Below are 25,996 nucleotides of genomic sequence, written 5' to 3' on the forward strand. Positions count from 1 at the left end.
GTGTGTATATATATATATATATATATATATATATATATCCTCTTTCAGCAGAAGGTGCAACTTGCACTCCGGTGCAATTAATATTCTGGAAGTACCTGCCTGCCACCTCCTGTTATGTGCATGAAGGAAATTCAGAGCAGTTACATGCAGTTTGCAATGAGCTTGTTTGTCAGTTTCTCACAGCGATTCCTATAGATTTGCTTTTCCATTATCAGCTGCACTGAACATCTCAACATGTCCGGCTGTTCACTCCAACTGTATGAGAGAGACTGTCAGTGCACGTGTCTCTGGGAGATGACCTCGAAGCGCTCGACAAAAGCAATCAGAGGGCTGCAAAGTTATCATATCATCTGATGGCGTGCACACCAGGAGTCAGAGCAACAGCCCGGAACCTGCTCCTGTTCCTCCTCTCCACTTTATCCCACAGAGATTAAGAGGCGGTCCAGACGTATAGTGAGATGTGGATCAATCTTTGTATTTATAGAGATAAAGTGGCTTTCACTTGGTGCAAACTGTAATTCACTGACATTTTGTTTTGTTTGTAAAACACAGTTTGAAGGAGCTGTGGGGTTTTGCCTTCACATTGCTTCAAAAGAAAAAAAAACACTATTTGGTTCCCCCTGATTATTTTTTAAGAAATCTCAAGAAATAGATTAAACAGCTCTTTGGAGTTAATGTGTAAGCACTGACAGTTACAACTGTAACTCAACTAAAATCCCTCAGAATTAAGGGCAATGAAAAACTGTACCAAAAACCAGAGGTGGGACGAAGTCACTGTCAAGTCATCAATCTGCAAGTCGCAAGTCAAGTCAGCTTGCAAACAATTGGTGGACATTGTAACTTGAGCCTAAAACTAAGCCTAAAACTAATGCAACTCGCTAAATATGAACTTTTTTTTTTTTTTTAAAGTACAACTCAAACAGTGCATGGTATTCCCCTCATGATTCTGAACATCTTATACCATGCAATGGCATTCTAACACTTGTTTTTTGTTTAATACACATTTTAATTCTTTACAACAGTGGTCCCCAACAGACCGTTTCATGCAAGACATTTTTACCATGGACCAGGGATGCATAACAAAATAATTTATTACGTGGACAATAAGATGTTTTACTGTTGTACTGCTAACGTAGATTTTTTACTTTTTATTCAATAATTTTTTTTTTCAAATATGTAAATATAATTCTGACATTTTATATTATGCACTTTATTTCTATTAGTACTACATTGTATATATATATATATATATATATATATATATATATATATATATATATATATAAAAACACATAAACACAACAAAAATATAAACGCAGCACTTTTGGTTTTGCTCCCATTTTGTATGAGATGAACTCAAAGATCTAAAACTTTTTCCACATACACAATATCACCATTTCCCTCAAATACTGTTTACAAACCAGTCTAAATCTGTGATAGTGAGCACTTCTCCTTTGCTGAGATAATCCATCCCACCTCACAGGTGTGCCATATCAAGATGCTGATTAGACACCATGATTAGTGCACAGGTGTGCCGTAGACTGCCCGCAATAAAAGGCCACTCTGAAAGGTGCAGTTTTATCACACAGCACAATGCCACAGATGTCACAAGATTTGAGGGAGCATGCAATTGTCATGTTGACAGCAGGAATGTCAACCAGAGCTGTTGCTCGCATATTGAATGTTCATTTCTCTACCATAAGCCGTCTCAAAAGGCGTTTCAGAGAATTTGGCAGTACATCCAACCAGCCTCACAACCGCAGACCACGTGTAACCACACCAGCCCAGGACCTCCACATCCAGCATGTTCACCTCCAAGATCATCTGAGACCAGCCACTCGGACAGCTGCTGAAACAATCGGTTTGCATAACCAAAGAATTTCTGCACAAACTGTCAGAAACCGTCTCAGGGAAGCGCATCTGCATGCTCATCGTCCTCATCAGGGTCTGGACCTGACTCCAGTTCGTCGTCGTAACCGACTTGAGTAGGCAAATGCTCACATTCGCTGGCATTTGGCACGTTGGAGAGGTGTTCTCTTCATGGATGAATCCCGGTTCACACTGTTCAGGGCAGATGGCAGACAGCGTGTGTGGCATCGTGTGGGTGAGCGGTTTTCTGATGTCAATGTTGTAGATCGAGTGGCCCATGGTGGCGGTGGGGTTATGGTATGGGCAGGCGTCTGTTATGGACGAAGAACACAGGTGCATTTTACTGATGGCATTTTGAATGCACAGAGATACCGTGACGAGATCCTGAGGCCCATTGTTGTGCCATACATCCAAGATCATCACCTCATGTTGCAGCAGGATAATGCACGGCCCCATGTTGCAAGGATCTGTACACAATTCTTGGAAGCTGAAAATGTCCCAGTTCTTGCATGGCCGGCATACTCACCGGACATGTCACCCATTGAGCATGTTTGAGATGCTCTGGACGGCGTATACGACAGCGTGTACCAGTTCCTGCCAATATCCAGCAACTTCCCACAGCCATTGAAGAGGAGTGGACCAACATTCCACAGGCCACAATTGACAACCTGATGAACTCTATGCGAAGGAGATGTGTTGCACTGCATGAGGCAAATGGTGGTCACACCAGATACTGACTGGTATCCCCCCCAATAAAACAAAACTGCACCTTTCAGAGTGGCCTTTTATTGTGAGCAGTCTAAGGCACACCTGTGCACTAATCATGGTGTCTAATCAGCATCTTGATATGGCACACCTGTGAGGTGGGATGGATTATCTCAGCAAAGGAGAAGTGCTCACTATCACAGATTTAGACTGGTTTGTGAACAATATTTGAGGGAAATGGTGATATTGTGTATGTGGAAAAAGTTTTAGATCTTTGAGTTCATCTCATACAAAATGGGAGCAAAACCAAAAGTGCTGCATTTATATTTTTGTTGAGTATATATATATATATATACACACATACATACACACGAGGTCTATTAGAAAAGTATCCAACCTTATTTTTTTCAAAAACCATATGGATTTGAATCACGTGTGATTACATCAGACATGCTTGAACCCTCGTGGGCATGCTAGAGATTTTTCACGCCTGTCGGTTACGTCATTCGCCTGTGGGCAGTCTTTGAGTGAGGAGTCGCCCACCCTCTCGTCGATTTTTTCATTGTTTAGGAATGGCTCAGAGACTGCTGCTTTGTTTGATAAAAAATTTTTCAAAACTGTAAGGCACAACTGGCTGGACACCATTTGATAAATTCAGCTGGTTTTCGGTAAAAATTTTAACGGCTGATGAGAGATTTTGGTCTGGTAGTGTCGCCGTAAGGACAGCCCACGGCGCCTGACGGCGATCTGCGCTTCGAGACGGCAGCGTCTTGCCGTTTCAAGTTGAAAACTTCCACATTTCAGGCTCTGTTGACCCAGTAAGTCATCAGAGAACAGAGAACTTTCAGAAGAAGTCGGCATGAGGAGTTTATTCGGACATTCCATTGTTAACGGACATTTTGTAATGAAAGAACGTGCGGGCAGAGTCGCATGTCGGGCCGGACCCGACCACGGGGGGTCGCGACAGGAAAAACACCACCGTTGGAAACCTTAACGGGCAAGTTGGAACATGCCCAAGCTGTTAAACAATTTCTCAGTTACTCACTTGTTACTTACTTGAAAGCCATCAAAAGCCGCCTGAATTTTACAAATGGTTTTCAACATGGAGGTGTTTTTCCTGTCGCGGCGCACACAGATTTGCCGAGTCGTCACGGAAACAACTCGGCGAATTTGTGCGCACGTCTTTCATTAAAAAATGTCCTTAAACAGTGGAATGTCCGCATAAAGTCCTCATGCCGGCCTCTTCTGAATCTTCTCTGTTCTCTCACGACGTCCTGGGTGAATTAAGCCTTAAATTAGGATGTTTTCAGGTCGAAACAGGCCGACGACGGCGCCTGGAAGCGCTGCACGACATCCCGCTCCGTGGGAAGTCCTTACACCGACAGAAACACCCCATAATCTCTCATCAGCCGTTAAACTTTTCACCGAAAACCAGCTTAATTTCTCGAATAGTGTCCACTCGGATATTCCTCACAGGTCCAGAAAAAATTTTGATAAAGCAACGCGCGCCATCTGGAGCAGCGTGTGAAACAAAAGAATTCAGCCGAGAGGGCGGGACCACATCTCACTCAAGGTCTGCCCACAGGGAAATGATGTCACCGACGCGTGAAAAAACTCACGCATGCGCACGAGGGTTCAAGCATGATTCAAACGTCATTCAAATCCATATAGTTTAAAAAAAAAAAGGGTCGCTTTATTATCTAATACACACACACACACACACATATATACATATATATATACATATATATACACATACATATATATATATATACACATACATATATATATATATATATACATACATATATATATATACACATACATATATATATATATATACACATATACACACAGTGATGCCGGTAACGCGTTACTTAGTAACGCGTTACTCTAATCTGACCACTTTTTTTAGTAACGAGTAATCTAACGCGTTAATCTTTACAAATCAGTAATCAGATTAAAGTTACTTCTCCATGTCACTGTGCGTTAATATTATTTTTCATTGTGGGTCGATAGCAGCATTAAACTTGGTCTGTGGGCAGGAGGTCGGGGTTCGACTGAACTGCCCACTTTAAGTGAGCTGTGAGCTTTTCATCCGCGGTTTTTTGCAGCTGCTCGACTCGTCGTCTCTTAAAGCACGGTGATCAGCACACCTGCACTGAGCTTTACAAAGACATTTTTATACTTTTTTTCCTCCTTTATTTAGAGCTGAGCCGCTCCGTATCTGCACGTTAAAACAGCTGATCCTCCGCGACGCGTCAACAACTAACACTATTTTCCACTCAAATGCACCTAAACTCTCTTTCTGAGGACCACATGATGTGAAAACACAATAAAACTTTCTTACCTGTAAATCTGGTCACGTTTTCTGCATAAATAAATGTTATCCATTCTTTGCGCTCAAACGCCAAAGTAGGGGCGAATCCAGATGGAATGGGGGTGTGGGGGAGGGATGTGCCCCCCCTCACAACACCCCTAGATTAAAAGGTCCAGTTTTGAAGCCTTTTTTTACTACAACTACTAATACTACTTAAAATAATATTAATTTCTACAAGTAAAATATTTAGAGAGAATTTAAATGTTAGAAAAATGCTAGAATGAATTTAATAGTTACATTTATAAACAATGTAGGTTCGAAATTGCAAGTTTTACTGTTACAGTGCTGTCAACAGTTAAATATGAGGTCAAGAAAGAGGTCTTTATTTTACTTTTATAAAACAAGTATTTATTTTCATTGAAGTCAAGAAAGGGTGACTATAAAGTAAGTTTTGGCAAAACAGGTATTGTCATGTTGAGGTGGCAGAGTGTTGTTGTCGGCAGCTGGGAAAAGTAACTGTGGCAACACTGTATATACACACACACATATGTGTGTGTGTGTGTGTGTATATATATATATATATACATACACACACATCAATCAATCAATCAATTTTTTTTATATAGTAGGAGCCCTGAGCTTGTTTCCCTGCAACTAAACAGTCCCATCTGGCAGTGATGGCAGAACACAACACCCAAAGGGTGTTTCTTATGTCTAGTCGACTCCATAATCTTGTTTTGGTTGCCATCACTGCAGAAACCTCCAACAGCTTGTCTTTTAATGCAGGGCGCTTGGTTTATTTGTGTGCAAAGCAGTTTTTAAGGTTCAAAGGCTTTGTTGGTGAGCCGGTCACCACATATACAGAGCAGGTTTGGAGCATGTCAATCACCTGTTGTGATGAACTCAGAATTTCAGTAGGACTCTTAGTATTTTCTTTTAAATGCAGCTTTCTTTCCGTTGGCCATCTTAGAGTCTTCTGCCATCTCATGACTGAGTTTGCCCCTATTCAAAGAAGTTCTCCAGTGACACTTGCTTATTTTTGCTGAGCTCACCTGTGCATGAGGAAAAAACTGTAATCCCACAAAATGCAGGATAGAGACACAAATGAAAGTGATCATTTTTCAAAAATAAAATGCAGAGTAATGTCAATAAAATAAAACTACTTTTTAAAGAGTTTTTATGGCCCGGTACCAAGTAACCCACGGCCCAGTGGTTGGGGACCCCTGGGTTAGATTACTGACTTTACTCAAGAGCGTACTTTTGGGAGTACTGTACGAACCAAAGGGAGCACACCTTCAAGGATGGTTCCACTGGTTAGCACCATATCCATCATTCTATTGGTCGGGGAGTGTTGGATCACAAAAATCCAAGAGCAGAGAGCCGCAGACGTCCTGAGAGCTCATAGAAACAGTTTGAGTACGAGGAGGAGGAGGGGTTTAAATTGGAGCACAGGAAGTCTGTGCAAGCAGCAACATATCAGAGTGCAGATGTACAGTTTGGAACAAGACCAGAGAAAACCTGTGAGCAAGGAGGGAGGATTTGATTGCAAGGGCAGAGTTTTGCAAGCGAGCATGCAATATGTGAACGTGAGAAAAAGAGAAGGTATGTTCTCACACTGAAAAAAAAAAAAAAACAGGCTCTCGAATAAAGTCTATCTAGCCACATACCTTAAAGTGCAGGTGACACGTGATGCCATCTTTCATTGAATATTTGAGACCAAAATTAAACAACAGTTTGACATTTATACTTTCCTGGTGTACATTTTCTGAAGAGATAAATATTCGGATTTTGAACCGTGCGCCACAAAAAAACAGGAACTTCCAGCCCAGTCACATCAGAGAAGAAAGAGGAAGTGACATCAATACGAGAACCATTGTCTTAATAGTGCCATTAATTTATGGATTTTTACAGGCTACTGACAGCCCCGTTTCCACCGAGTGGTTCGGGTCGTGTTTTCGGTGTCAAAACAGTTATTCTCACCAGCAGAATCTTTTTCGATTGCCAGGTGGAAACAATTATATTGACGAGCGTGCGCTTGCACGATGTCCCTGGCTTCTCTACTTGACACGAAGGCAAACCTCAGTATTTTCAGATTTTTTTTTTTTCTTTTATGGGATAATTTAATCGCGTGCAGACCGAGACATTATAAGCAGAGGAGGAACTGGGAGTCTTTCAAATTGTAGAAAAGTGGCTCATTAACAACGGAAACTCAATCCATCAGCCGCAATAACGGATTACAGCTGGCGCTGCTGGCACCAAACTCCCATGTGACAAATGGACTTTTCTTCAACCAGGACAGAAGGAATTCAATTATTTTCAGATGTTTTGTAAAGGTGGATAAGTTTAAAGATTATCTCATTGAAATGGACCGGTAAGACTTTATTTACTCCTTCTGTGAATTGTTTTAATTTTAATAATAATAACGTGTTACGCTAGTGTTAATGTTACAGTTCATATTAGCACATTAACTTATTCCAAAGGGAAACTATTTATTTTAAAAATAACTGATATTTTCAGTCCCTCATGTCATCTCAAGGAGAATAAAACAAACTTTTTCGATTATGACCACAGAACTGGTGGGAAAAGTTTACCGTCTGCTGCATGCCGAAATCACCTGCATTCTGAGTTCTGAACGCCAGTAAATATTGTCACTGTTGTCAGACTGAAGGTTTTTCAAGGTTTTTTTCTCCCTCATTGTGGTCTAAATAAGGCTCAAACGCTGTGTCCTCTGCTAAAAACCTTCAGACTGGACTTAAAAAAAAAAGCCCCACACTAGCGGGGGAAAAAAATTTAATAAAAAATTGGCCAAAAACAGCTTGACCTCTGCCATGTTTACAATTGATTTGCACTTTAATCAGCAGGTCCCGTTCTCATGATGGTGTAGCAATAATATGGCCGTGGCTGAGGACTGAAATAGAGCACAGTCTTCAGACAGCTGTTTATCCTTCTCCTGCACACTTAGCGACTTATTGTTCAGGATTTTTTTTAAATAACACTTCAATTTTAGTAATTACTTGTGCACATTTTTTTGGTGTCACCTACACGTTAAAGGAAAACATACACAGTCCACAAAAGGACTCATATCTACCTCAAAGGACTCCAAGTGATTACTAAATCCCCCAAAATCTAATTCAGTAATTTAAGTCAATTTCAGACTGATTCCAATGCGTAATAACTTTATTCTCCCAGAGGTCCACAAATTTGTGGTCCGCAAGTGGGAGCATCATTCAAATTTCCAAATGTTTTACATATTTCACAAAAATTACACCAGAAGCCACACCATTTAAGAAAAATCATTTGCAAACTTGCAAGGCTGCTGAGAGGCTTAGAGCCTCGTTCCAACACCAGAAGCGAGTACTTACACAAAACAGACACATGAACATTTTCATGTCACTAAAAACTTCAGTTTGTATGAAGTGGCTGTTGATACGGTGCCTTATTCTTTTTTCTCATCATAAACCACCGTGATCGTTGGCATCTGATGAGACATTGCCATGGTTAGCGCGGGATAAGGAGGACATCACGGCGTTACAGGTATCGAGGTGGCAACTGATGAATCTCAAGCTCAAAACTTAAAAGTTAAGGTTATGGTTAGAAATCATGAAGTTGGGTAGTTTAAATAACAATGGCTGCTGTATTAATGGCAGTTTGCACGTGATACCATATCAACTGTAAAGGCTTTGCTTATGTTAATCATTAATAAATACAAACAGTACTGTTTGGTAAATCTGGCTGGAATAGGCCGTTCTCAAAACCTGAGTGAACAGTGCAGGACAGAGACAAGTGAGGGAAGCCACCAAAACACTTGTGACAACTCTGAAGGAGACCTAGACTTCTGTAGCTGTGACTGGAGGAACTTTACGCTGTATACAATCCAGAAACAGACAGAAGGAATTTATTACAAGAACACAAAATCTAAACAACTCTCCCTCATCTGGACAACAGCTTTGCACAATTCCAGAAGCAGCAGAATTAGAATATGATACTGGTCCAGTTCCAATAGGACAGTGCAGTCTGGTTTGAACCCCTGCACAACATCATGGGATGTGACCACTTCTGGGGACAGCCTGCCGTTGCGCAGTACTAACACAGCATAACTTCACACGGATAAATGGCGTACGGTTTTATTTTGGGCTGCAATCATTTGGGCTGAAATCGGGCATTTGTGATGAACGAAAATAAAATGGTGACTACTTCTTCTTCCGGGACAGAGTTCACTTTCCAGGGCTTTCTGACAGGAGGGCTATCAATCAAATCTCGCTCTTCAGAAACGACCAATCACAGCACAGCCAGTACCGACCCCTGGGTCCCTCCCCCACTGTACCAAAAGTTTCAAGCGAGAGAGCAGAAATCCACTTCACGTGAGCAGAAATCAACTTGGAGTGGGGTGATGTTTGAGTGGTTGTTTGGTGCACTGGTCACATATTCCTCCTCGCTTGCAGCACTTTTATCCTCCGAGTGTGTATTTGCACGCTCGCAGTTAATATCTATGCATGTGCTATAATATAACACGCCCGAATGCATATTTTATCACACGAGTGCTTTTTGGCACGAATACGTCGCCATACACAGAACAGAAGTCTTGTGGCACAACAGGAGCCCCTTTAAGCCTTTTCATATATAGAATTAGCTTTGATATGTCAACGACAGAATCACACAATCCACTTTTTAAGCCTGTTCAAAGAAAATAAAACAGCTGATCAAACAGAGAGAAAGCAGAGCTTCTGCCAGTCTGCTCCAGCACAGCATGACGACAAGAAACTGTTGAGTGGAAGTGTGTGTGCAGCCTGTTGTTGCTCCCTTTGCACTGCAGTGTCATTCTGCCCGCATGCAGCATCAACACACACACAAGCAACTGTCACACTTCATTCATGGTGATATTAAAATTCATTTTGTATTCTGCCACAGCAGCTTACACTTAATTATACGTCTCATAAATCATATATGCGCTCTCTCCTGCAGATGGGAAACGATTTGCATTTCATATTTAAAAAAAATAGTAATACATTCTGTCAGTGAGGCGTGAGGCGTTTGCGGTGTCCACTATAACGGCGCGTCTTACCTGCGCACAGGAGAAGCGCAGTGAGTCCCACGCACCGGAGCGGCCCCACGTCTCTCCGTGGATTCATCCTGAACTGCTCAGCTGAAAAACTTGACCACGCGATTTATCCTCTCAGAGCAGTTCGCCATGGAACACAAAACTGTCGTAATCCGCACGACGCGTCCTGCCGACACAGACACACGGCAATTTATCATTATTATTTTACATCCTGAAACCGAGGGTTGGATGTGCAGGTCGTGGGAAAGTGATGTGCACAGTGATGCTTTTCTCTCCACAGTTGTGAATATGTGCGTAAAAATGTCGCCGAGCGGATTTCCTGGAAATGAGTGTTAATGACGCGGGGGAAACTGGTGCGTAAAAGCGAACCACCTGCTATCAATCAGGCAGGGACACATCGCAACAGATCAATGTGTCTTAGAAGGAAAAAAAAAAAACAAAAAACAAAGAAAAATACTAGTCGAATTGTACGCAGGCGTTGAAAAATGAAACTAACGGAATTAAGTGCTGTTTAGAATGTTTGCGTCAGTGTTCTTTGCGTCTTACCATTTCTCCAGCAGCAGCGCCGCGGTCTCCTTCAACACTGTGAAATCAAAACCAAAGCGATCCCCTTTTTATTTTGTTAGACTGCAATATTTTCCCTCAGTGACAAGATTTTTTTAAGTTATCAGTTTTCATGTCGGGTCTCATGACGCGCAGTTTTCATCTTCTTCTGCAGAGATCCGAATCTTCAGGACGTGACACACGCGTTCAGGGGGAAAAATAAATAAATCACAGAAATATAGTCCTCCAACTTTCCACGCGTCGGGAAAGCGTGCACAGACGGCTGTCGGTGCTGCGCTCTGCAGCCTGTGGCTACAAGCTGGTGCACAAAGTAAAGAGAGACCAGACGCGCGCTCTGCGCTCGTGTGGGGTCCGCGGGCGCGCCATCCAGTTTGTTTGTGGGGTCTTTTTTATGAACATTTGTGTGTTTGTTTCAGCATTCCGATGTTGTTTTTGAGCAAAATGTGGAGACATTGAGGAAACTTGATAATAACGAAAATGTCACATGTTAAAATAGAAGAGCACTCGGGTGTATCCATCCGCCAGAGAGTGCGCAACAGGGGTCAACACTGCCCTTTCATGTTTTCCATGTGCACCTGTTGCAACCACAGCTAATTAGTCAAGGCTGTTTTCTAGCTATTGACTGGCTGAGACCATATGATTTAGTTAATTAGTGGGCGGAGCAGGGAGAGTTGGAAAACATGTTGGGTAGGTGAGGAGGATATTTAAAAAATTAAAATACTCCGGATACGTTTTGACGCCAGCCTGTTTTGCAGAGTGACCACAAAGACTTAATGATGTCCAACCTTTCCACCAGGTTTTGTGGAAAAAAAAAATCGTAAAGTATTTCATCTAAAAGTAGTCAACTTTAAATTTCTTGACTGCGTTCATGTGGAGCCAGGACAAAAGTTGATTGCAAAGTGCATATTTTGAACAAGGATTGTGATTTGTATAGCACATCCTATTTGAAAGTGTAAATTAGAAAAGTTGATAGCTCCGCCCATCTATATGGATCTGGGCTAAATTGTGGGCATGTCTATTGTCTGGCACACCCCACATTTCAGCAAGTTTTGTGAAACAGTTTTTTTTTTTTTTGTTTTATTGTAATACATCCTATTTCTGAACTTTTCTCATATTCATTTAAAATTTCCTCATCCCACCCACCTCGGTGGATATGGCTCAAATTTGGCAAATTGCAATGAATTGTAGTAAGAAACCCTCAATACACAATTTTAAAATATTAATTAGAACTTGGCTGGCTCCGCCCACCTGGGTGGCTTTAAACTGAAATGTAACTATTTATTCTCCAGCACATTGTGAATTTTCAGTGAACTTGATGAAACTGGTTTCTCATAAAATGCTCACACAGTTTCAATAAAGTTCAATTCAATTTCAATTTAATTGTCTTATAATGCGCCAAATAACAACAAAAGCCGTCTCAACGCGCCTCACACAGAACAATCAATATAAAAATTAAATAAATAAATAAAATGAATAAAAAAATTCAAATACATAATTAAAATGAATAAAAAATTCAAATACATAATTAAAAACAGAAGTAAAAGAATAAAACAGATAAAAAATAAAAACTATTCATAAGAAAGAGAATAAAAATGGGTTTTGAGTCTTGACTTAAAAATGTCCACATACTCCAACTGCCTCATGGTCACAGGAAGACCGTTCCACAGAGTGGGTGCACGATGAGAAAAAGCTCTTTGACCTGCTGACTTCTTCTTCACCCTGGGAACACAGAGAAGTCCCGCATCCTGTGACCGCAAAGCCAGGGCCGGCACGTAAGGTTCCACCAGATCAGCCAGATAAAGTTCAGTCATCCAACTCACATAGAGGCAACAGCAGCATATAGGTTTGAGTTTGGCAGATGGGCTCTGATCGTCCTCACTCCACTCTGATGCTAGCTTGAAATATGAGGTAGTAATGATTAGCCACACATACATTACCCCCCATCAGAGCTCACAGGTGGATGTGAAACTTAGCAGCAGTAAGATGTAGGCAACGTTGACAGGCAGAGGGGAAGCCAAAAAATTGGTGCATCTTAAATAGCCCACCCAATTTAGAGGGAGTGATTTAGAGTCTAACAGTTAGAGAGAGCATGAAATAAAGTACAAATGAACAAAATGTAGACAAAAACATGCAAAACACAATCCAGAACAGATCTGATTCTAAAAAGTCCCAATTTGAAGTCAGTTTGCAGTGCTGTCTGTCAGCGGAATCCATCAAGGCCAGCTGTCTCGGGTTGATGAGTGGTTCTCCAGCAGGCGGCAACAAAAACGCAGGTGCAGTTTTGGCGACAGCGTCTCAGACAGAGAGAAAGAGAGCAGAATCAGTAGGTCAGCATGCCAGAACAGAACAGGATCCTGTCATGCAATTTCTTTTTTTATTTGTTTATAAACTTAACATCTTTAAAGTAGACCTGCATTGAAATAAATGTGGTCAGATCTCAGAAAGAAATAGCTGATATGTATTTATAAGACCCTTATGAATGCAGTAAAGTAAATCTGTAAGCCAAATTTGTAATTCAGTGGAGAAATCTTCATTTAAAAATGACAAATTTGCAGCTAAAATATGGCCCTCAGCGAAAACTGTTTGTACATCCGGGTCATTGCAGTGACGTCCGGCAGAAGACGGAGCGCTCGCGCCTTCAGTCCGATCCCGCATTGAAATTGATTTTATCTGTTAGTAATGTTACTGTTATACACATCCTGGTTTCAGCATCCAAAAGTAAGCTGCAATGAATGTGAGATACAGCTCTGCATGCTCAGATCAGCGGCGACATCGACAGCGGGCGACGTTCTTCCCCGACGCCTCGCTCTCTGCCTCCGCTGCGCTTACTGAGTCTGCGTACTCGGTAAATGCCGAAGCGGGCCACTCACACTGCCCCCGTGTCTGCTGTGCAGCCAACACCACCTCTCTGTCTACTGAATGGAGGTGCAGCCAACTTGGCACAAATCCAGAGAATACGCTCGCTGTTTTGATGTGGAGCGGCCGGTGACACCTGTAGCTGCAAGGACAGCGCAGCACGTCTCGGTAATCGGAGCTGCAGAGCTCCGTGGCCGCTGAGAGAGGTTTATATCTTTTTAATGACTTGGATTCTTTGCAGGTCTCGCCTCCGTACCCCGCGATGGTACCGGAGGCAAAAGACAGTAGATTTTCATTGCGACACCACTCAATCAAACGGGCATATGAAAAAGTCCCCCAAAATCATTTTCAAGCACAAATAAAAGAAATGTGTACTCACCAAACGTGCCGCAAGACAATATGAAGTTTAAAAAAAGTAGATCCTTCCGTATAAGACAAGAAAAAGGTGCAGATGCAAACTGACGTAAATCCACAAATTACAGTTGGCGCGTGCAATGCATGCTGGGAGAGGGTCTTTTCCATGACGTCTCGGCAGCGTCCCGGATGTGATGACAGTTTTGTGGAGGGCTAAATTTTAGCTGTAAATTTGTCATTTTTAAATGAAGATTTCTCCGTTGAATGACAGATCTGGGCCTGCAGATTTACTTTACTACATTCAGAAGGATCTTATGTGTAAATATACGTCATTTTTTGGTCTAAAGATCTGACTGCATTTATTTCAATGCAGGTCTACTTTAAATTTTTTGAATAAAATATGAAAAAAAAACCTTTCCTGGCTCCACCCCTTATCAAGATCCACAACGAACTTTCACCGAAATCTGTTTCAATTTGCAGCCAGTTTGAATCAAAATGAGGAGATATTAATTAATTAGAACAAATTTTGCAAAAGTTTAACAAAAATTGGATCATTCATTCTTAAGCAATCCAGTTTAAATAATGGTACTAATATTATGTTAGTATGTAGATTTACATTTGGTGTTGTGTTTATTCAGCATGAAATCTGAACAAACAAATCTAAAACAAACAAAAAACAGAACAATTCAAATTATTAAATTATGACTAAACCAAAATATGCTCGTGAAAATCAACAGTGCCCCCTATGGGACACTGCCACCAACAAGCAGCTTCTGACTCATGACTCAGACCCCCCCCCCCAGCATGGCACAAGTCATGCTCACTATGTGGTGATTGCAGCAGTCAGGCACAAAAACAAACTGCACCGCTGGCAGGTTTCCACTCGTCTGCACAGGACATGAGAGCCACACTGTACCTCACTGATCACAATCTGCAATAAGTCTGTGTCTCTTTCTGCCTCTCCATCCCTCTGTGCTTTTAAAGGCAGAGCTGCCGGCGGTGTCGGTGAGAGGCTCAAGCAGGACAGTGTGCATGCTCACTGCACCTCCGGGCAAGAGCCAACAAACCGGAACAGGACACACAAACCACTGTTACGTTGAAGAAGGCAGCCAGAGGAGCAGCCTGGCAGCTGCAGCCGCTCTGCAACGTAGCTAAACACCAATCACAGGCCATCGGCTCCCCTTTGTCCTCACCGAATCCACTACAGTCAAACATCAAGCATGAAGTGTCGTTATGAAGCGACAGTGCACCAGCACTCCCCACAGTGGCTACAGAGGTTCCATGTTAATTCTTACGAATAAAACACCATTGTGGCAGCTCAGACTGTGAAGAGATGTTTTACACTTGCACATACATTTCTGTCCACAAGATCCAGATAATGATCTGGGTCTGGTGGATAATGATCTGGGTCTGGATCAAACTGCACCTGTTGTTGGACCATCATAAAACCCAGAACACTGAACACACACCGTTGGTTCTGACCATTGACCTCTCATCTGGATTGCAGAGCTTTGATCCTATTTCCCTAGCTTCACCACTAGTGTTTGATCCAAAACTTTCATCCTGATCAATAAGCTTTAATGTTGATTTCTGGCCTTTGATTTAAAGCACTCATCTTTGATCTTGATCGAGTGCTCATCTTGATTGCAGAGCTTTGATCCCAATTTCCTGATCACTGAGTTTCATTAACCTTTCATTTCAAGCACTCATCTTTGATCCTGGTCACTGACCTCTAATCTGGATTGATTATCTTTGGTCCTAATTTTCCACCCTGATCACTTGTGTTTGATGCCAAATTTTGATACTGATTGCTGAGCTTTGATCTTGATTTCTGACCTTTAATTTCAAGCACTCATCTTAGATCCTGATCACTGACCTCTCATCTTGATTGCAGAGTTTTGATCCAAATTTCCTATTCAGATCATTTGAGTTTAATGCCAAATTTTGATTCTGATCACTGTGGTTTGATCTTGAGTTCTGACCTTTGATTTGTTGGATATTATGTCTCATGGATAATTGCTACTTTGGTCATTTTAGTATGATCATAGTGTCTATGATATAAATAATAAAATAACTTAATGTCTTTGCTAATAATTCTTTGCTAACTTCATATCTCCTTATAATTATAACCTCATATTTCCTCTGGAACAACATGAGACATACTGTTCTTGACATTTATGTGCAGTGTGCTGCTTGCATTGTATATAAACATTATGTGTAAAAATAAAACTGTGTTGTCTGTGTGGTGTGATAAGCAGAAGAACAGTATGAGGAAATATGAAGTTATTATTATTATTATTATTATTATTATTATAAGGAGATATGTAGTTAGCAAAGAATTATTAGCAAAGATATCAAGTTATATTATGATTTATATCATAGACACTATGATCATACTATAATTACCAAAGTAGCAAATTAGCCATGAGATATAACATCCAACAGATTGCAAGAACTCATCTATGATCGTGATCATTGACCTCTCATTTGGATTGCCACTCTTTGATCCTAATTGCTTATCATGATTAATCATCTTTGATCCAGAACCTTGATCTTGACTGCCAAGCTTTGATCTTTGACTCCAAGACCTCACCTTTGATCCAAATTAATGACCCCTCATCTTGATTACTAAATTTGGCTTGCTCATCTTTGATCCTGAACATTGATCCTGATCGCTGAGCTGTAATCTTCATTGTTGACTGTCAATCTCAAGCTCTCATCACTGTATCTCATTGTTGTTGATCATGATTACTCATTTTTGAGTTTCACTGCTGAACATAATTGCTTTGATCCTGCAATTAGGATCAACACAATTGGGATTATGCATCAAAGGTAAGATCAAATGCAGGATCTGCTCCTCAATCTGTACGTTAACCACATTATGATGGTTATACCTTTGTCTGAGATTGACCTCTCTGTCAAATTTCAGTGAAACTTGTTTGTCCTTTTAAGATAGCTTTCTGCCAACAAAGAAATAAACAAACAATAAATATAACAGGGGTCAAAATTATCCGGAATGCACACCCAAAGTCCACAGAATTGTAATGGTTCCCCTCTTTCATATGCTTGAATGAGTTACATGCCCGTGGTCATGCACTCACCCTGCATGACACCTGGTTAAAGATGTTTCTATGTAGGCTCTCAGTTGTCCAGGTGGTTTCCATAGTAGAGAAGCTTGAATCTTCGACTGGACTGGGTTGCTTGACGTGAGGAATATCTGCTCTTTGGCTCAAACCACCCCCTTGAACACAAGCTCGGGGTGATCAGGACTCTTCAACACAGAGCCCTACAGGTGCCCACAACTGCAGAGGGAAGGGCTAAAGAGCAACAAGTTGTACTGAAAGCCCTCACAGTATGTGGGTACCCACGATGGTCCCTGGACAAAGTGCAGAAGTCCCAGAAAACAAAGAGACCAGATAGACAGGAGACGGAGACAAGAAGAAGAGGAGTGTCTCTCCCTTATTTAGCAGGAGTAGGGGAAAAACTACAGAGGATCTTCAGACAGCACAAAATCCCAGTTTACTTTAAACCGGTTAACACCTTGAGACAGAAATTAGTTCACCCTAAGGACAGGATCCCTAGTTACAAACAGAGCAATGTAGTGTATTCTATCAGATGTCAGGAAAACTGTAATGAACACTACATAGGTGAGACGAAGCAACTTTTAAACAAGAGGCTATACCAGCAATGCAGAGAGGTCGCCAGTGGACCTCAGTCTGCAGTTCATCTCCACCTGAAAGACACTAACCACACGTTTGAGGACAAGGAAGTTAAAATCTTAGCCAGAGAGAAGAAATGGTTTGAGAGAGGTGTCAAGGAAGCATTCTTTGTAAAACAGTTGAAACCCAGCCTCAACCGGGGGCGGGTCTCAGACACGCTTTGTCCCCTGTTTACAAATGGGGTACTCAGGTCAAAGCAGTTTCAGTCTTTTGTTCATGGTAATGAGTCATTCACGTCATCAGGAGAGAGTCGTCAAGGGAGCCATCAGGGGAGGCTTCCGTCCAGTCATTAGGAGGGTGCTAACTAGCACACAATAGGTGCTAATTAGAGCTATTGTTTAGTCACTAGCCTATAGCAGTCGGCCTCTCGGTAGGAGGGGTCTGGTTAGGTTAAAAACTCCAGCTTTTGTTGGCTTCTGGTTTATTCTTCTCTACAAGGGTCAAGACAGAAGTCAAACTACCAGAGCAAGAATTTTAGCTGAGGAAGCTTCTGTGATTTGAAGCGAAACGTCCTCACGTCAAGCAACCCAGTCCAGTCGAAGATTCAAGCTTCTCTACCTGGTTAAAGACTTTTTGGAAAAACTGATTGACAGGTTGAAAATGTGTAAAAGAAGATTTAAACGGTACGTATTTCTCATTTTCAACGAAATATGCTTGAGGTTTCATGTTAAAAAAAACAACCCTCTGAAAGCAGAGGGGCTGTGGCACACAGCAGTACATTTCCTTTTAAAGAAACAAATACACCAACAGGTCATGAGCTCCAGACCTTTGATCATTACCAGACAATGGGTTTTGTTTTCTTTCTTGATAACACCGAGTATTGCACAAAGTTTTATGAGTACTGCATGAAAAACGAAATGCAACAATGAAACAAACAAGAAAAAACAATACAAACACCAGTGCTGGCACCCACATACGTCCATGGCACAGGTCAGCAACTTTATTCATAAAGCACATTCCATCACAACAAAACTCAATATGCATTACATTAAAAAGCATAAAAGATCAAAAACAACATAATGGAGATCTGGGAAGATGTCAAAACAATCCAAGCACCCTCCAAGGCGCAACATCATACCACACCTCAATACAGACGCTCACATACAGCAGGTAGACTGCCAAAAAGAAAAACGCAATTTTATGTTTGACAAGATTACCGATGGACTTGATGTCAACTCAAATCTTGTTTTTGTTATAGTCAGAAGACCACTGGGCAACCTGAAAATATATATAAACAATAAAACGACAGTCAGATTGACAATGTGACCTCAGAATGTGGTTTCACGTATCACTCTCTCTTCTGCTTAAGCAATTATTTTTCTCCTTACATTCATTTCTTTTCTCAAAATTGTCTGTGGTTGTGATTCTTTTACATTCCATGAATACTGGAGGACACCTCTGACCTTGTCTGCAATGTTTCGTGATTGAACCTTTGAGGTTTATTGCACAGTATCAGTCGGTGCAGGCGAGAACATTGGCTGCGTGCCACAAATGTAAAATTAGTCGTCTTAAGCAACATTGAAGAAAGATTTTACAATGACACACCAAATCAACCCTGATAAATCTTTGGGTTGTAGATAAGATAAGATAAGATAAAACTGTTGATCTCACAGAGCAGAAATTCACATGTTGCATCAGCTCTTAAAAAAACACACAAGATGGTTGCAAGTAGAGGAAAATGTTCATCAAACAGCGTGTGCAAGGATAAGCAATAATAATAATACTTGTAACAGTACAATAAAATAAGAAAATGAGGTAGAAATATAGAAAATATATATATATATATAGAAATGCCCTTGAAACATGCCCTCCCATGCCCTTGAAATGGGTGTTTCAACAAGACAATGACCCCAAGCACTCTAGTAAACAAGCAAAATCTTGGTTCCAAACCAACAAATGAATGCCTCTCAGATGTGAAGAAATCATGAAAAACTGTGGTTATACAACTAAATACTAGTTCAGTGATTATTATTATTTGGAACCAAGATTTTGCTCGTTTACTAGTGTGCTTGGGGTCATTGTCTTGTTGAAACACCCATTTCAAGGGCATGTCCTCTTCAGCATAAGGCAACATGACCTCTTCAAGTATTTTGACATATCCAAACTGATCCATGATACCTGGTATGCGATATATAGGCCCAACACCATAGTAGGAGAAACATGCCCATATCATGATGCTTGCACCACCATGCTTCACTGTCTTCACTGTGAACTGTGGCTTGAATTCAGAGTTTGGGGGTCATCTCACAAACTGTCTGCGGCCCTTGGACCCAAAAACAACAATTTTACTCTCATCAGTCCACAAATATTCCTCCATTTCTCTTTAGGCCAGTTGATGTGTTCTTTGGCAAATTGGAACCTCTTCTGCACATGTCTTTTATTTAACAGAGGGACTTTGCAGGGAATTCTTGCAAATAAATTAGCTTCACACAGGCATCTTCTAACTGTCACAGCACTTACAGGTAACTCCAGACTGTCTTTGATCGTCCTGGAGCTGATCAATGGGTGAGCCTTTGCCATTCTTGTTATTCTTCTATCCATTTTGATGGTTGTTTTCCATTTTCTTCCACGTGTCTCTGGTTTTTTTGTTGTGTGGGCCGCTGAAGAGGAGGTACTGCTGGCCCACCACCACCAGAGGGCGCCCTGTCTGGAGTGCGGGCTCCAGACATCGGAGGGCGCTGCCGCCTCACAGGAGCAGCCAGGGTGACAGCTGTCACCCATTACCTGAGACAGCTGATATCAATCACCAGGGAGGTATATCAGCAGGACGGCATCTCCACCTCATCACCGAGATATCGCTCTACTAAGGAGGTAACGAACTCAGCCAGTTGTATTATTCTGAGAATTAATACTGTGTTGCTTGTGCTTAGGTCAGCTGAAGACCGTATTGGACGAAGTAGGATAATTACTCACATTCCAATCCTACAGTACTATTTTGAGTAGAGGTGGAGGTGGTGTTTCCACCCCCGCACCCACACCTGACTGTTTCTGTTCCTTGCCAGCAGTACCGGATCCGACGAGCGGAGGCAGTGGCCACCTGGGAGTTCGGGACTTGGCGGCTCCAGTATTCCCGGGGTTCGGTGGCAGAGGAAATCGGGTGGTTCCGGTTCGACTCGGACAGACGTCTCCTATCGTCGAGCCTGCCCACACGACACCATTGGAATTCGGCTTACCGCTATAATTGTAATCTGTTGTGTTTGTTGTGCGTGTTCACAACAGTAAAGCTTTGTGATTTGACTTCCTCCATTGTCCGTTCATTAGCGCCCCCTGTTGTGGGTCCGTGTACCTACACTTTCACAACAGGATATCTCGGCCAGCGTCATGGATCCCGAGGGGCGTCAACCGGCTGTTGAACGGCCAATGGAAGAACAGGACGCGCAGGCGTCCGCAGGAGGGGTAATCGGTGAGTTGCAGCGGATCCTCACCGCTTTCACGACTCGGTTAGATTTGATGACCGAGCAGAACGTCCTCCTGAACCGCAGGGTGGAGGCTCTCGCCGCACAGGTGGAAGCGTGCCCTCCGGGCGCCGCTGCGGCTCTCCCTCCTGTAGATCCTGTGCGTAACATTGACGTTCCACTGGTCATTCAACGACCCCTCCCTCCTTCCCCGGAAGCATACATAAGCCCCCCCGGGCCGTACGGAGGATGTGTGGAGACGTGCGCGGATTTCCTTATGCAGTGTTCGCTCGTCTTCGCACAGCGTCCTGTTATGTACGCGACCGATGCTAGCAGGGTAGCTTATGTCATAAATCTGCTTCGCGGTGAGGCACGTGCTTGGGCTACAGCGCTCTGGGAGCAGAACTCACGGCTCCTTCAGACATATGATGGGTTTGTGAGGGAGTTCAGAACTGTGTTCGATCACCCTAATAGAGGAGAAACCGCTTCAACAGTGCTACTGTCAATGAGACAGGGGCGTCGGAGCGCAGCGGCCTATGCAGTCGACTTCCGCATCGCGGCTGCGAGGTCCGGCTGGAATAGCACTGCCCTCCGCGCCGCCTTTGTAAATGGACTGTCTTTGGTTCTTAAGGAGCACCTGGTGGCTAAGGACGAACCGCGGGATTTAGATGGGCTTATCGATCTGGTCATACGGTTAGACAATCGGTTAGAAGAACGTCGTCGGGAACGAGACGAAGGGCGTGGCCGGGCACGCGCCGTCCCTCTCCCTTCCGGTTCCGACCGCGTCCCGCCTTCCCCACGCTCCACGGTTCCGGCGCTCCGTGTGGCTACAGCTCCCCCTGCTGACGAAGCTATGGACACGAGCAGGGCAACATTTAGGGCACCAGATACACAGAGGAGGCAGGTCCACGGAGTATGTTTTAATTGTGGCTCGACAGAGCACCAAGTGAGAAACTGCCCCGAGCGGTTAAACACCAACGCCCGCCCCTAGAGACTGGGCTAAGGGTGGGCCAAGACATTCACGTGGGACACACCCACATTGCCACACGACTCCCAGTTACGATCCTCTATGAGGAATCAACCCTGAAAGCCCCAGCACTGGTGGACACGGGCTCTGAAGGGAATCTGTTGGACAGCAGATGGGCCAGGGAGATAGGGCTCCCTCTGGTGGCGCTTACCTCGCCTGTACAGGTGCGAGCACTAGATGGCTCCCTACTCCCTCCAATCACTCATAAGACACCACCTGTAACTCTGGTGGTGTCCGGAAATCACCGGGAGGAGATCGAGTTTTTTGTGACTCCTGCTACCTCCCGTGTGATTTTGGGGTTTCCCTGGATGTTGAAACACAATCCCCGGATCGATTGGCCATCCGGGGTAGTGGTTCAGTGGAGCGAGACCTGCCATCGGGTATGTTTAGGTTCCTCGGTTCCTCCCGGCTCCCAGGCTAAGGAGGAGGTCAGAGTCCCGCCCAATCTGGGGATGGTGCCGGTAGAGTACCATGACCTTGTCGACGTGTTCAGCAAGGATCTGGCGCTCACCCTTCCCCCCCACCGTCCTTATGATTGTGCCATTGATTTGGTTCCGGGCAGTGAGTTCCCGTCCAGCAGGCTGTACAACCTCTCACGGCCTGAGCGCGAATCAATGGAGACCTACATCCGGGACTCGTTAGCCGCCGGGTTGATCCGGAATTCCACCTCCCCGATGGGTGCAGGTTTTTTTTTGTGGGTAAAAAAGACGGCGGACTTCGTCCATGCATTGATTATAGGGGACTGAACGACATTACGGTTCGCAACCGATACCCGCTGCCCCTATTAGATTCGGTGTTCACACCCCTGCATGGAGCTAAGATGTTCACCAAGCTTGATCTTAGGAATGCGTATCACCTGGTTCGGATCCGGAAGGGAGACGAGTGGAAGATGGCATTTAACACCCCCTTGGGTCACTTTGAGTACCTGGTCATTCCGTTCGGTCTCACAAACGCTCCCGCGATGTTCTAAGTGTTGGTTAATGATGTCTTGCGGGATTTCCTGCACCGGTTCGTCTTCGTATACCTAGACGATATACTCATCTTTTCTCCGGACCCTGAGACCCATGTGAAGCATGTCCGTCAGGTCCTGCAGCGGTTGTTGGAGAACCGACTGTTTGTGAAGGGCGAGAAGTGTGAGTTCCACCGCACTTCTTTGTCCTTCCTGGGGTTCAATATCTCCTCCAACTCCGTCGCTCCTGATCCGGCCAAGGTTGCGGCGGTGAGAGACTGGCCCCAACCCACAAGCCGTAGGAAACTGCAACAGTTCCTCGGCTTTGCTAATTTCTACAGGAGGTTCATTAAGGGCTACAGTCAGGTAGTTAGCCCCCTGACAGCCCTAACCTCGCCAAAAGTTCCCTTCACCTGGTCGGATCGTTGCGATGCCGCGTTCAAGGAGTTGAAACGGCGCTTCTCGTCTGCACCCGTTCTGGTGCAGCCCGATCCTAGTCGCCAGTTAGTGGTTGAAGTGGACGCCTCGGACTCAGGGATTGGAGCCGTGCTATCCCAGAGCGGGAAGACCGATAAGGTCCTTCACCCGTGTGCCTATTTTTCCCGCAGGTTGACCCCGGCCGAACGGAACTATGACGTCGGCAATCGAGAACTCCTTGCGGTGAAAGAGGCCATTGAGGAGTGGAGACATCTGTTGGAGGGAACGTCCGTGCCATTCACGGTTTTCACTGACCACCGGAACCTGGAGTATATCAGGACCGCCAAGCGGCTGAATCCCAGGCAAGCCCGCTGGTCACTGTTCTTCGGCCGTTTTGACTTCCGGATCACCTACCGTCCCGGGACCAAAAACCAAAGATTGGATGCTTTGTCCCGGGTACATGAAGACGAAGTCAGAACGGAGTCGTCGGATCCCCCGGATCCCATCATCCCGGAGTCCACTATCGTGGCCACCCTCACCTGGGACGTGGAGAAGACCGTCCGGGAGGCCCTGGCACGAAACCCGGACCCCGGAACCGGGCCGAAGAACAGACTTTACGTCCCACCAGAGGCAAGGGCTGCGGTCCTGGACTTCTGTCACGGTTCCAAGCTCTCCTGTCATCCTGGAGTGCGAAGAACCGTGGCAGTCGTCCGGCAGCGTTTCTGGTGGGCGTCCCTGGAGACCGACGTCCGGGATTATATCCAGGCCTGTACCACCTGCGCCAGGGGCAAAGCCGACCACCGCAAGGCCTCGGGTTTGCTACAGCCGCTGCCTGTACCTCATCGCCCCTGGTCCCACATCGGCCTGGATTTTGTCACGGGCCTCCCGCCGTCCCAGGGAAACACCGTCATCCTCACGATAGTGGACCGATTCTCCAAGGCGGCCCACTTCGTGGCCCTCCCGAAGCTCCCAACAGCCCAGGAGACAGCGGACCTCCTGGTCCACCACGTCGTCCGGCTGCATGGGATACCATCAGACATTGTCTCCGATCGCGGTCCCCAGTTCTCCTCGCACGTCTGGAGGAGCTTCTGCTGGGAACTGGGGGCCACGGTCAGTCTCTCGTCCGGGTATCACCCCCAGACCAACGGGCAAGCAGAACGGGCCAATCAGGAGATGGAGCAGACGCTACGTTGTGTGACAGCCGCGCACCCGGCGGCCTGGACTACTCATCTGGCCTGGATCGAGTACGCCCACAACAGTCAAGTGTCATCAGCCACCGGCCTCTCCCCTTTTGAGGTGTGTTTGGGGTATCAACCCCCATTGTTTCCGGTGGTTGAGGGAGAGGTTGGTGTGCCCTCGGTCCAGGCCCACCTACGGAAGTGCCGTCGGGTGTGGCGTGCCGCCCATTCTGCTTTGTTGAAGGCCCGGAGGAGGGCGAAGACCCATGCAGACCGGCGGCGGACCCCGGCTCCTACGTATCGTCCTGGGCAGGAGGTGTTGTTGTCCACCAAAGACATTCCACTGCAAGTGGCCTCCCCTAAACTACAGTATCGGTACATAGGACCGTTTAAGATCCTCCAGATCATCAATCCCGCCGCAGTGAGGCTTAAGCTCCCGGCCTCACTGCGGATTCATCCAGTATTCCATGTCTCAAGAATCAAACCGCATCACACCTCACCCCTCTGCACTCCGGGTCCGGCATCACCTCCTGCCCGGATCATCGATGGCGAGCCGGCTTGGACTGTGCGCCGGCTACTGGACGTCCGACGGATGGGCCAGGGTTTTCAATATCTGGTGGACTGGGAGGGGTACGGTCCCGAAGAACGCTCCTGGGTGAAGAGGAGCTTCATCCTGGACCCGGCCCTCCTGGCCGACTTCTACCACCGCCACCCGGACAAGCCTGGTCGGGCGCCAGGAGGCGCCCGTTGAGGGGGGGGTCCTGTTGTGTGGGCCGCTGAAGAGGAGGTACTGCTGGCCCACCACCACCAGAGGGCGCCCTGTCTGGAGTGCGGGCTCCAGACATCGGAGGGTGCTGCCGCCTCACAGGAGCAGCCAGGGTGACAGCTGTCACCCATCACCTGAGACAGCTGATATCAATCACCAGGGAGGTATATCAGCAGGACGGCATCTCCACCTCATCGCCGAGATATCGCTCTACTAAGGAGGTAACGAACTCAGCCAGTTGTATTATTCTGAGAATTAATACTGTCTTGCTTGTGCTTAGGTCAGCTGAAGACCGTATTGGACGAAGTAGGATAAGTACTCACATTCCAATCCTACAGTACTATTTTGAGTAGAGGTGGAGGTGGTGTTTCCACCCCGTGTGTTGCTGGGTGCGGCCACACCCACACCTGACTGTTTCTGTTCCTTGCCAGCAGTACCGGATCCGACGAGCAGAGGCAGTGGCCACCTGGGAGTTCGGGACTTGGCGGCTCCAGTATTCCCGGGGTTCGGTGGCAGAGGAAATCGGGTGGTTCCGGTTCGACTCGGACAGACGTCTCCTATTGTCGAGCCTGCCCACACGACACCATTGGAATTCGGCTCACCGCTATAATTGTAATCTGTTGTGTTTGTTGTGCGTGTTCACAACAGTAAAGCTTTGTGATTTGACTTCCTCCATTGTCCGTTCATTAGCGCCCCCTGTTGTGGGTCCGTGTACCTACACTTTCACAACATTTTTGTCCATTTTAAAGCATTGGAGATCATTGTAGATGAACACCCTATAATTTTTTGCACCTGCGTATAAGTTTTCCCCTCTCCAA

The 25,996-nt window shown here is 44.9% G+C and overlaps 1 protein-coding gene and 1 long non-coding RNA gene across 2 annotated transcripts in view; one reads left to right on the plus strand and one right to left on the minus strand.

The window, feature by feature from the left end:
• Positions 1 to 10,590, minus strand: part of LOC117529046 (transmembrane protein 132C-like) — a 476,757-nt gene extending 466,167 nt beyond the window's left edge. The window contains exons 1-2 of the mRNA XM_034191745.1: positions 10,500 to 10,590; positions 9,957 to 10,119 (exon numbers count right to left, since the gene is read on the minus strand). Of these exons, the coding sequence (XP_034047636.1) occupies positions 9,957 to 10,023 (67 nt within the window). The 5' untranslated portion in view covers positions 10,024 to 10,119; positions 10,500 to 10,590. The remainder of the gene's footprint in view (positions 1 to 9,956; positions 10,120 to 10,499) is intronic.
• Positions 10,591 to 12,616: 2,026 nt separating this feature from the next.
• Positions 12,617 to 25,354, plus strand: LOC117529165. The gene is made up of 3 exons (XR_004565939.1): positions 12,617 to 12,696; positions 24,729 to 24,733; positions 25,343 to 25,354. It is a non-coding gene; the product is annotated as an uncharacterized LOC117529165 (long non-coding RNA).
• Positions 25,355 to 25,996: the final 642 nt, after the last annotated feature.

Source organism: Thalassophryne amazonica, chromosome 17 (assembly GCF_902500255.1).
Source record: "Thalassophryne amazonica chromosome 17, fThaAma1.1, whole genome shotgun sequence".
Taxonomy (NCBI): domain Eukaryota; kingdom Metazoa; phylum Chordata; class Actinopteri; order Batrachoidiformes; family Batrachoididae; genus Thalassophryne; species Thalassophryne amazonica.